This window comes from Sebastes fasciatus, chromosome 16, assembly GCF_043250625.1.
Source record: "Sebastes fasciatus isolate fSebFas1 chromosome 16, fSebFas1.pri, whole genome shotgun sequence".
Taxonomy (NCBI): domain Eukaryota; kingdom Metazoa; phylum Chordata; class Actinopteri; order Perciformes; family Sebastidae; genus Sebastes; species Sebastes fasciatus.
Genome location: NC_133810.1, coordinates 6,261,214 through 6,274,676, shown reverse-complemented (window position 1 = coordinate 6,274,676; position 13,463 = coordinate 6,261,214). Strand labels below are relative to the sequence as shown.

Sequence of the window (13,463 nt, the reverse complement as noted above, 5' to 3'; positions counted from 1 at the left end):
AAGCCACAACCATTTGCATCTCGATTGACTTTCCACCATTCCGAATTTTGTCCAAATCAGATTTTTTGCTTCTCCTCCTACACATTTTGAGCAATCGTCACCAAATTTGGTGCAGAATATCTCTGGACCAAGCCGTAAAGAGTTGCTCTTTTTGGATTATATGTTCTGTACAGGTTTGATATCGCTGACTGAAGTTAGCTCAAATGCTCTGGGCATGGTTTACATTACAACAGATGTCATATCTCCTGAACGCTTTGTGGTATTGCGACCACATTTGGTGGATATGTGAAGATATTATGTCTGATTTGGTTCCATTTTGCCAATAGTACGAGCCGTAGCAGCATCATCTAACTATAAAGGAAGGATTCTCTGTCTGTCTGTGTATGTATCAAGAACCGTTCATCCAATCAACTTCACACTTGGTTGGTAAAAGCAGTCATACCGCGGTTCGCTGCAAGTAGCACTTCTGGGGGCCGAGCAGTCGGCTCGTTCTGGACGGGCACGCGCTCCGAACACTGGTCTCTAAGAAAAGGGAAGACACCTGTAGCGTTGCGTTACAAGATATCAAAGGGATTGGAATAAGGTGGTATACAAAATGAAAATATTTGAGATTCTTTTTTTTTTTTGTGGTAATTTAAGAGGCTTTTTTCCCGTTTATCAACAATGACATGATGGCAGTTGAGGTTTTTCTTGCCTGCTGACCTTATAGCCTCGTCAACTTGGATACTGCTGCATGTGTCTAATGTTACAAGACAGTGGTTCCAGAGAGAGTACACCAGGTACCGCATTGAATTTGACTCTTGCTGTACCAGGTCACCGGATACCTTCCGCATTCTTGTCATTGACATTTTTATCTGAGGTCGAGTCTTGTCCACTCAAGGAATGAGCTTGTGATTCTTCTTGTATTTTTCTGCTGATGTTTATTAACTGGAGACTGGAATACCTACTGCATGGTGACACTTCTAGAAGATGCTACGATCTTTATAACAAGTATCTTTTATCAGTATTTTATAACCTTGTTAATTTTTATATATCCACCTTGCGTTCCAGACTGGTATGTTTACTGATAGCTAGGTTTCAGAGAGCTGTGCTGTATGTTCTGTACCGTGTGCTTGTCTGTGTGTTCTTTTTCGGCGTGAGCTTTCCCCTTTTTTCTTTTTCAATGCGTGTTCGTTGAATTTGGTTCTCGGTTACACTGTGGTTATTTTATAGCTACGATCTGAAATTATTATTTTTTCTTTTGTATTTAATGTCAACTTGTGGCATGACTTTGAAATAAAACAGAAAAACCTTTTCTGGGTTTGTCATCATTTTTATTAGGCCTCCACGCCGGCAACAGCCATGGCCGTCTGTACGGTGGGGATGTGACGGTGACACCGGTGTTACCGATTACACCGGACATTTTACAAGAATTGATGATGCTCAATATGTGTAGGGCGCTTACTTTGATCTTTAACGTCGGGTGGCGGTGTGTCTTGCCTCTCCAGTAGAGCTTTCAATGTGAGGCCGCAGGTTTCCACCTGGCGCCGCTGTGACCGCTCCGTCCTCCTCACGGCTATTACCTCATTAACGTTATGGTTCCTTTATAGCATTGGGTTTAAATCTGAAATATTGCCAAATAGGCGGTTTTGCTTTTCGCTTTCACACCAAATCCTCCGCCATCGTCTCGTCAACTCTCTCTCTCATCCCGTGTGTGAAATCTGACTCCTGCTACTCTGAGCTGTCACTTTCACTTTCAGATTGTAGTGTCCGTCGTCCGACTATCTATTGATAACACGGCGCTGATGCGCAAAAATTAACTAAATGGGTTTTATCTCTATAAAAAAAGCAAAACAACAGTGGGTACGTAACGTAATTCGTGTGTGCAAGACCCCCGTGTAACACCGATAACACCGACTACCGCGGCAAGCCTAACGTCCACTTCTACTCAAGGATGAGCTGATTAGGTTTTGGTGGTCAAAGGTCACTGTGACCTCACAAAACACGTTTTTGGCCATAACTCAAGAGTTCATATGCTAAGTATGACAATTTCACACAAATGTCTAACAGGATAAAATGATGACGTTATGACATTTTGGACAGACATGGATGTGAACTGCAACTTGACTGGTTGCGGGAGGCCGTACAACCACAAGACCATAATTCTAGTTTTATTTTATTTAAAGAAACGACCGGGAACTTTTATTTTGTGTCGATTTTGGCGGTCCTGTGGACAAATGCGGTAGTGTTTCCACATTTAGAAAACCTCTCATTTTACTGCAGTTCTCTCGTGCCTACCTGCCCTCCAGCATGGTGTCGGTGTTGGCTCCCAGCGGTGGAGACATCGACTAGATTGAAGTTTGAATCATTTAATTATTTTTCTTTTGGTGCCAAATCTATTTCAAATGTAAATAATACATTTGGTGTCTGAACTATACTGTATTTATCTCTGTTAAAATAGTTATTATTCGAGGACAGAAGAAAAACATCAATAAGTGAATGGTATATATTGAACGGTATCTCTGAATCTGGGCACATCAAACTAAAACTATCTGCATGGCAACTGACCCCTATAGAGGTAAGTGAGAAAATACATTTTTGCCACTAATTTCTGTGACCTGACCTTTTTAAATTTGCTCAGCATGTGGTAACAACTTGGAAGTCGTGTCCTGGGTCAGCTCCCTCTCTCCACCTCCCAGCTGGTCTCTGTATCTGCCACCAACAGGCTCCACCTCCCAGCTAATCAGGATCAGCAGCCATGAATGAGACGCAGCAGGAGCCCCGGCACTGACCCAGACATCAAACTGTAACTGGACCGCAAAACGCTTGAACCAGGAGGCCGAGAACACGAGAGAACGACAACGGGTGAAGGCCGTGGGAAAGATCTTTAAATAAAGAAGAGTGACTGACAGAACAAAAAACAGATAGAAAGACTTCAGCAATCAGCTTCTTCTCCAGTTCTGTACCATCTTGATCAACCATCCTGAGCTTCTTCACGGCTTCCCAGAAAACACGGGACTGACAAGACCAGGAGGAGGACGAGGGGAAGTGTGTTTAGAGGTAAGAGGGGCAGGTGAACATGGAGGCTGAAGGCTTAGCCTGCAGCCAGGCCACAGTGTTGCTGCTCTGGTGCTTTAGGCCAAAGCCTCTTACTGCTCTACGGCCTGTGCCAGCACTTAAAGGAACCATTATGTACCCTTCTATTGAATACAGTTGGCTGTAGTATGTGCATGTGTGAGAGTGTGTGTTGCATTAAGTTTGAATGGTTTATTTACCTCCAATTTAGATGCCAGTAGAGATTACTTCTTGTCAGATTAAAAGGCCGTTACGTGTCTCTGTGAGACAATTAATTAAACACAGAATTACTTACAGGAAAGAATGAGTAACATAATTGTTGCTTTAAATTGTTAGTAGGAACTATAAAAGTGTGTAGCGATAAGCATATGAAGTACATCTTAAAGGCAGGAATCAGGCTGATAAGGAGGCAGTGAAAAATGCAAACTTAAAGATATTCAGTTTACAGTGAATTATGAGAAGGAAAAACAGCACATCCTCTCATTTGAGAAGCTGAAAACAGAATTATTTTTTACTATTTTTGCCACCACTATTATTTTTCTGTTCTGTTTAATTTCTAATATTTTAGCCGTAAACTCAAGGCTTAATCACTAGCTTTTTACGGAGCGTTGGACCACATCTTTGTGAAAATGAGCCGCTCATAAAAGCTCCAGAAAAAGTTGGTTGACGGACCTCAACTAATGATTTTTTGGAGGGAGTCAAACTGCTGTTTCCTAACCAAGAATGAGTAGAGACAATAAAACTGATCCATATGTGTGCTTGAAATGTCTTAAAAGTTGCATAATCCAATCAGTGATTTTACATAAGCAATGCTGAGCGTATGATGACGCTCGTATTATGACACAATTCCTAGTTTGGATCGGGCCTCACTGGTGCTGCGGCTGAGCTCAGAAACATGAATTAGCTTGAAACAAAGCACCAGTTCAGTACAACTACATTTCTCAAAAATCGGACAAAGTGATGCATGCTATCTTGAAACTACGAGAAGCAGAACTGGAAGATAAATGGACATTAAACAAGACTCAAAACAGCAACATCAGGAACCAGCTATGAATGCATGGATTAGAAAACGTATTTCCCAAAACAGTTTCACTTATTATTTAATGTTGTTTATAAAGATTTACGTGGAAATGAATCCTTATCTAACAAGTAACTATATCTGTCTGTTATGGAGTTGAAAGCCTCTGAGAAGCAGTGAAATAAAAGGATAAAAGTACAGTACTAGTACCTCAAAATTGCAAAATTAGGTTCCGCAATTCTGCATTAACAGTGTTGATATTGTAAAGTCAGTATACTTGTGTGTTATTTCTTGCAGAGACTGAACCAGCAGATCTCATGGAAGACATGGAAACAGTAAACGCTCAACGATGAAAGCTTCACGTCTCTCTGTGCCTCTGAATCCCTGCCATGTGAGTCACAACCCATGCACACATACAGTACGCATGCTTGTTAGCTTTATAGGCCACACACACACACACACACACACACACACAGACACACTACACACAGATTAGCAGCCGAGGCTTTAGTAAGATTGCTGTTGGCTATTCCATGGAAATCTCTGAGCAGGTTATCTTGAGGTCTCATGAGGTTTTGAACTCTGAGGTTTAAAAAGCATCTCTGTATCTCTCTATCTTTAAAACTACTACTTTCCATTCATGCTAAACTAAAAGCTATCTTAGCATCTTAATTGCAGTTGTATCTATAGTACGTTACCTCTAGTTAGGGTCTTTGCAAATGACAATATGGCAAACAATGAACAATAAAATCATCAAATATTAGCTTGTTTTGGAACTAGTACCATCAGTGTAGCACATAAGACCTGGAAAGTCCCACTTTACTAACATTACATCAGGCTTTCTCAACCTGTTCTGGCCCATAACCTTGTCAGTGCACCACTTTGGTCCAGAGTAACAACAACTATTGAATTGATTGCAATTAATTTTGTACAGACATTCATGACTTTGGTGAGTCAGGTCTCGTTAGGTCCCAGAAGTCTCCTATAACCTCGACAGTTCTGCACAAGCCTAAAACTGAGACCCAGACCTGATCCTGACTGGTTCTGCTAAATCTGTAACCCTGTCTCCTACAGATTTACGATTCCCACACAACTAAACTGCTTTCTCTGTTACACTTCGAGGGAAACGTATTTTCTCTCGGATTACGGTCGCAGTTTTAAACACGCGGTTAACATTGTGAATTGAAACAAAACAAAACAAAACGCAACAGAACTACTTGGTTATATTTGGTAAAACATCATTGTTTGGTTTAAATTAAGTATGTTTGTTATGTCATTTAAGTTACGGACGTAGTGAACTATTGGTTTCACACAGGTGGAAGTCTTGTGTTTGTTTGACCCAACCATCCACCCGGCCTTCTCCTTACGCATTTGCGAAAAACAAACGTAATCTAGGAGAAAATACAATAATGAAATGACAATAATTTCCCTCCATTACAGGCTGGTGCAGCACATTGGCCACACTCAGTGACAACACATGACATGCGAGAGAAAGACAAACATTTCTTGATATATTCTACTTGAAAATAGCCAAACCCGAAACCAAAGCTTTACACAACGAAATGGCTCAAACCTGACCATCGCAGGTTGGGTGTCAGAGCTCTACAAACCACAGCAAAGAGTTGATGTGACTTTAAATAAGGCAGACTTCTGTATTTTGTATTCAAGAACATGTTGAAAGCTCCAAATCGATTCCACAGAAATGATGATATAGCTGTTGTAAAGAAATGTATTTATCTTCATGTGACCCTACACGAGGCTCAGACTTTAAGGTTAAGAAATTGCTATATAGCCTCAACTGCAAGGGATTTAAAAGCAATCTCTCAGTTACACAATCTGTCAATTCCAATGCAATAACAGAGAAATGAGTTGTTAGCAGGAGCAGTGACTTGAATTTTAAATTGTGATTTATCACGTCACAGCTTTTTAGACGTGAGACTTGTGACAGCAAGTTTGTGAAGTTTAGGTTCATGTGTGTGCGTCATGGATGGATTACTGAACAGGCCTACTGGGCACAGCCAAAGGGTCTGGGGTCCCCCCCCTCCCCCGGCCTTCACCCTCAAAATGTCTTTCGAAGAGACACGTACCAACCACAAAGATATGAAAGATGACCACAAAGAGACAAAAAGCTACTACAAAGAGACACAAAACGACCAAAAAGAGACACCAAATGATGAAGAAGACAAAAAAGACTACAGAGACACAAAATGACGAAGACACAAAATGACTACAAAGAGACACAGAAGACTACAAAGAGACACAAACTGACCACAAAGAGACACAAACTGACCACAAAGAGACACAAATGACTACATAGAGACACAAAATTACTAGTGACACAAAACAACCACTAAGAGACACAAATGACTACAAAGAGACATAAAATGACAACAGAGAGACACAAACGACTACAAAGAGACACAAAACAACTACAAAGAGACACAAACTGACCACAAAGAGACACAAATGACTACATAGAGACACAAAATTACTAGAGTGACACAAAACAACCACTAAGAGACACAAATGAATACAAAGAGACATAAAATGACAACAGAGAGACACAAACGACTACAAAGCAACACAAAACAACCACAAAGAGACACAAAACACTTGAAAGAGACAGAAAATGACTACAAAGAGACACAAAACAACTACAAAGAGACACAAATAACTACAAAGAGACACAAAATGACTTTAAAGAGACACAAAACGAACAAAAAAGACACAAAATGACAACAAAGAGACACGAAACGATGCGTAATGACTACAAAGAGACACACTCTGTCCTGCTCCTATGTATGGGAGGTGGTGGGGCCTGTGCCCAGGGGCCCATTATCTCATAATCCACCCATGGTGCCAACAGTTTGCATCCCTTACATACAGTCCATTTGGGGTTGTTGTGGATACGGGGAGATACAGCCAGTCTGTAAAGCACAGATCTATAGGTCTGTGTTTGGGACAGTTGCCAGTTGGCTCCCTGTGGTTCTGGATAAAGGAACCACAGCTCAGCTTATGTCTCGCCGTTAGCTGAGCACATTGTGACTCGCTGCATGTGGATGAACTTAAATGAACTGCATGATGTTTATCTGCACTGCTGCGCTCCACAACGTTTACTGCACCCGTACTAGATGAATTTCACATAAACAATGTGTCTTAAATAACTTTGTTTTGTTAGTGTGACACATCCAACTAAATGTTAATCTACTTATTGGACCACTAATGGATCATTAAAACCTATTATCCCCTCCCCCAGCAGCATCTTCATCACTCATACAGTCTAGGTTTGTTTTTAGCCATACAAGCTATTTAAGTAGTCAACTTGTTTGTATTTCCTAAAAGGAATTAGGGAAAAGGTCACCTCAGTTCCCTTCAGGGCTGGGTATCGTTTAAAAAATTGCCATACCAGTACCCAGGGTCTGAAATTAACTTTTTATATAGTATTTTTTTTGTCTGCCACTCAAAGATTTGATCTTCCAATTTTTTAAATCTCTGCGTTAAATGAAAGGAAATCCTTTTAGATCTGATGTCATTCAATGTTCAATATATTTTACACAGAAAACATTATATACATGGTAAATTACAGTGTTCGAACTACACCGTGGCTTCCGGGGAACCCTATTTTACAAGGGAAGGAGGGTACTGTACACTGTACTGTACTGTGCTTTGTTATTGTCATCTATAGTGGTTATTTGCATAAAACACACACAATTCAAATGATTATGATTATTTAAATATTTGCTTTGATTAAAAAAATCTTGGCAAGCTGCTTAGAGCTAGTGTTAGGAAGTTACGCAGGTCATAATTCTCTCTCTAATATCTATTTTATATCACTGTGAAAACTTCTCCTTCAAACATCTGGATTTAATCAAGTTTCTCGCCAAAAACGACATTTTACGAGATTACATTTGAACACATCATGATAACGTTGTAATTTACCTTCTCCCAACGGTCATTTTTCCAGAGCAGAGTTTGAACGCCTCATAATAATAACTCAATGGCACCTCCATTAACGTTAGTAGCTCCATTATTTAGCTCTACTCCCATCTCTAGCGTTTTCCCTGTCTGCCGAAGTGGCGGATGGCCTGACGATTTCACCCGCAACTGCCAACAATTTGGCAACAATTTTTAGCGGGAGATAATTTCAGACACTGCCAGTACCATTACCAGTACCTCAAAGTGATACCGATACCAATAGAGTACTTCTGTTGGGCAAAATGCCACCACATTTTATCACGTCGAATACAACTGCAAAATTAGATTTTGTTTTTTACAGCAGAATCCTGGGACAGTAAATATCTGACATAGCCCACCTAAGTTGTCCATTTCACCCGTCTCTGAGCTGACTGTTTTATCAGTATTTGAGAGCCCCAGAGAGGCCCTAAACAACTGCTTATATCACTTAAGGCCGGCTCTGAACAAACCCGCCAAAAAAAACGTGTTAAGTTCATACCATGGAGTAATATTAGAATATTAGACATAGCTGTGTTAGAGCAGAGATAATCAGCCATGTGCTTCAGCAGGACATGGGAGACCAGTTAAGGAAAGAGGGGTTAGGCGGGTTAAAGGGTCTGGAGGGGGCTGTTGAAGGCTTACTTGGATTCCTGGGGCTAATCCCATCGCTTAAGTACGAGCCATAGTTTGTTACAGTTATGACTGCTGAATCATTTTCTCCCCCACTGAGCCGTCTTTCCTTTGTTGCCCTCGTTCACAATGACGCAGGCGCAGTACCGTATGCACAGTGTGGCCTTTTTGTTTCCAGCTAAGCAAAGTAGGAGAAGAATTTTTAATCCTCACACGGTCATGTTTTGTAGTTGTAAACATAGTGTGTACTTAAAAACTGAAAAATAACTTCAGTTTACTGATTTAGTGTCAGCTGCGGTCCATGTTTGTGTCTATTTTAAATGCAGGAACAGACAATATATCAATTTTAATGAATTATTAAATCAGAGCAGACCTTCTCTGAGGTCTTACCTATCCATAGAGACCAGGATCATGCATATAGACCTGGTAGTTGTGGAGGTATTCTTGATTTATTTTGGGTATGTCTGTCTCTAGGCAAACCACACCTTCCTGCACCCTAAAGGGCTTAAGAGGTTAATTCTGTAGAAGTAATTTGTTCTTTCAGTCTGATGATGCCTCTGATTTGTCTCCTTTGCAGAGCCCACACATGGTGACTTCTGATGTCCTGGTATCAACCCGAGGCTGAACCATGGTCATTCTGCAGCAGGTACGTCATGTTGGATATATATGTCTGCTCAGTAGCTGCTTTCATCTCACACGAAAAAATTGACAATTGTTGCTATCAGATTATATCAGATTTAGCAAACTGAAAACTGCCTACTACTGGCTTGATAGTCCTAAAGAACAGTATAATAAAAATAAAATGTAATTTGTTCCAACACAACCATTGGTTGATTTGGCTGCTAACTATAGAAAAACATACCTGTAAGAGCAGCACGAAGGTTAGATCTGTGCTTTAATTCTTGTTTTATCAAACAGTATGCTTCACTTTTACAAGAGAAAAGGATTTAAGGATGAGGAATAATCAAATATTAATGAGTTTGGCAAACATAACGCCATCTTATGCAAGTTTGGTTGGAGCTGCTGAAGTGTAGTTAATCAAATCAGGACACTAAACTCTGATAGAGCAGCATCTTGGCTTTGCGACACAACTTGTAACCCTGCGTAATATTCTAGTTAGCTACTAACATGCTCCTTTTCTTTGGAAATAATAACGCTAGGTTACTTCTGTAAGTAGTTAGCTGGGCATGCTAACATTTGGAGCAGATAAACAAACTTTCCTAACACTTTGAGTGTTGTGTTTTTGGTTTTGGGAGGATGATATCACCCTCCAAACTCTTTATTATCGCTCTGACTACATGTGCAGAAATCCAAAGACTGACAGAAGCTTCATAGGAACTACATATGGAGCGGGTTTTGGAGGTTTTATGGCCAGTTTCAAGTGTCTGAGTGTTGACTGTTTGAAGGTTTCTCCTTTCTGGGCTGCCAAATTCACTACATCACCCTTGTAGGTGACACTGTTCATGAAAAGCCGTTCTTAAAACCCAGATAAGCAGAAGGTAATTATAATATCAGTAAAAGATTAGATGGAGCATGATAAATAAATGAGATTGTTGCAGCAGCAAAATCAGATACAGCAAATGGGAATAGAATGGATTAATTAGGGTGTTAAGCTTAAATGCAGTGTGTTAAAGGGCCAGTTCACCTGACTAAAGAAAGTTAATATATTCTCACTTATTAGTTACTTAGTAGTAGTGAATATTTTTGGACTGGTGGCCCAGATTTGGAGATTTCTGTCTCTGAAATTTCTACCGCTAATCTGAAACAATATAAACTGGTTTGTGGGGCTCACAGCAAATTCAACAGCAACCTGTTTTATTTTCTGGAAATAATTGACCTCATGCAAGAACATTTTTGTATTCTCATCCTAAACTTCTCTTATTTTCACTTTTTTAAGTAATGTTTCAAGTCTTCTACTTTTTTGTTTCGGCTTGCGGCGGTCGCTTGCTGTTTGTTTTGGTTGAAGGATATGGAACGGATATGACGTCACGTTACTCAGACTACAACAATAAAAGCGGTGACTTCTTTCTACCTCTGTATAGACTCAAATTAAGCAAATATATCGATTCTGGCACTAAAAAAATCTATTTCAAAATAGTAAAAAAACGAATCGCGATACATGGATGAATACATTTTTTTCTGTCATTTTGTGCAACATATATGTCGTTATCTTTGGAAACTTTTGCAGTCCACACTAGGAGTTAACTAGCCTGTGGGTTTGAGGGGTTAAAAATAAAAAAACAAGTATAACAAATGGAATCAAAAATGCTTTTGTTTATGCACTTGTTGTTTCAGTAGCACTCCCGAGTCCTAGCACACTAAATATAGCAGCACGTCTCTTCTGTCAGTCAGTCACATCTACCACATATCAGGCCATCAATACTTTCTCTTCAATAACTAGTTCCTGGTGCCTTTTTACATCCCGACTCATGACTCAGGCACGCTGCTCTGGTTCAGTCTCAGCTCAGATCCTCAGCTACGATTCTCATTCGATGTGAAACATCTGGATGTTGTTAAATGGAAGCAAAAATAGCATCTTTAAGGTCTCGGATAGCTGTGTGCTGCAGTGTTTGTCAGCACCGTCCTTTTACTTAGCATCTAAACAAAAGGTTTGTCCTCATCTGGCCAAGAAAGTAATTTCATCTCTACAGTAGAGTCAGACTGTAGTTGAATTGAAAATGTCACATTTAATCAATATATTGGATTGAACTGAAGTCATGGTGTGACACCAGACGGCAACCCGCGGTTCTGAGAAGTGAAGCCAATGCTGAAGTGTCTTAAAGTTGCATTATTTCTAGTAGCCAGCAGGGGGCGACTCCTCTGGTTGCTAAAACAACGTTTTCAGTAGTTTAGGGGAATTATGTACATACACATGCATGTGTATATAGGTTCTCAAAGGGACATAATCTATGAGTTATCTGGAAGTAATTGCTACAGTATTAACAAATTGGATTAATAGATGAAATAATCCCTCTAAATTTAGACTTTCCTAAACAATATGGAGCTCTGAGGTCAGGCGGGGGGTTATATCACGTCCATACTGGGAGGTCACATTTAAGCCTTTTTTCAGACTTAATCTTCCCATTCAGAGAGTTGGCAGTCGAACGAATAGTGTGTGGTGCAACTTTGATATTGAGTCATTCAACATACATAATGAAATAATGACAGGAACAAAGCAGAAGGTTAAATAACGCTCCAAACTTATGCTAAATTTTGGCGAGGAAAAGCTGGCATGGCCATTTTCAAAGGGGTCCCTTGACCTCTGACCTCAAGATACACTGACAACTGTTTTTGCCTGTTGGGCTGCAGTTTGCCATGTCGTGATTTGAGCATATATTTTTAATGCTAAATGCAGTACCTTGAGGGTTTCCGGACAACATTTGTCATTGTTTTGTGTTGTTAATTGATTCCCAATAATAAATATATACATACATTTGCATAAAACAGCATATTATTCCACTCCCATGTTGATAAGAGTGTTAAATACTTGACAAATCTCCCTTTAAGGTACATTTTGAACAGATAAAAAATGTGTGATTAATTTGCGATTAATCATGGACAATAATGCGATTAATCGCGATTAACTGTTTTAATTGATTGACAGCCTTAATAAAAAGTAAAAAAGTATATTTACCCTTGATACAAAAACATTATAAAAAGTGACAATTCACATATTGCTAAACACCAAAACAGCTTACAAGAAAATCTATTTTATATTTATGATTCTTGACTTTTGTATTTGTTTTTATTTTTCTCCTACTGTATTTATTGCTTTGCACCAAGAGACCATCCCTTGTATTTTTAATGTAAACTCTGTGTCAATCAGTATGTAACCGGAGCTGTGTTATTTTTATAATAATCCAGGGGGACTATGTGTGGCTGGACCTTAAAACGGGACGAGAGTTTGACGTCCCGGTGGGAGCCGTGGTCAAACTCTGCGACTCTGGACAGATCCAGGTTCTGGATGATGAAGGGAGGGTGAGTCAACACAGCAGAATGGATATGTGATGGTTGTTTGTTCACAATCATACACACTGCACCTTTAAAGAAAAAGGTTGTGAACCACTGCTCTCATCTATTCCCTCTCCGCTCTCTCTTGCAGGAACACTGGATTTCCCCTCAGAACGCCACCAACATCAAGCCCATGCACCCGACCTCCATCCATGGCGTGCAGGACATGATCCGTCTGGGCGACCTCAACGAAGCCGGCATCCTCCGCAACCTTCTCATCCGCTACAATGAACACGTCATCTATGTTAGTACCTCTTTATCTTTAACACCCACTGCAGCTGTTAAAGAGGACACAAATGTTTAGAGATATAGAGAACTTCTTTGTCCTCACTTTACCTGGAGGGAGTAACGTGGAAATTGGCCACAGCCCAGTGAAGTTCTTATTCAGGTTAAGCTGTTTACCTTCAGTAACCTGAAGTTCACTTGTTGCTATAAATAAAGCAATAAAGAGAATGTCCCCACATCACTCTTTGACTGAGTCCTACAGGTTTACTTAAAAAGGGGATAGAAACAGGGATTTCTTCGGAAGTGCAAAAAGAAAAACAAATTGGAGACCTTATCTTGTAATTAGCTGCCGGTGCTCTTCTCTGCCCTCTCCATTTATTTATTTATTTAATATTGTATGTTTAATTTATTCACCTTGAAAAGTGCCTTAGAAATAAAAAAAAAAGTATTATTATTATTATTTTACAGTCTGACATTGTGCGTTTAAAACCACCAACAATGCTGACAGACTGGGAAATTAAATCTCAAATATGGTTTGTCTCGGTCACGCGTAAATACCCCGCCTGAAGTT

General features: G+C 39.9%; 1 protein-coding gene across 2 annotated transcripts in view; it reads left to right on the top strand.

Annotated features, from left to right (window-relative positions):
• The first annotated feature begins 2,719 nt into the window (after positions 1-2,719).
• The window catches only part of myo7ab (myosin VIIAb), a 35,762-nt gene continuing 25,018 nt past the window's right edge, over positions 2,720-13,463 (top strand). For both annotated transcript variants that reach the window (XM_074610597.1, XM_074610596.1), the window contains exons 1-5: positions 2,720-3,039; positions 4,370-4,463; positions 9,234-9,302; positions 12,521-12,634; positions 12,759-12,911. In XM_074610597.1, coding sequence (XP_074466698.1) covers positions 9,285-9,302; positions 12,521-12,634; positions 12,759-12,911 — 285 coding nt within the window. In that variant the 5' untranslated portion in view covers positions 2,720-3,039; positions 4,370-4,463; positions 9,234-9,284. The remainder of the gene's footprint in view (positions 3,040-4,369; positions 4,464-9,233; positions 9,303-12,520; positions 12,635-12,758; positions 12,912-13,463) is intronic.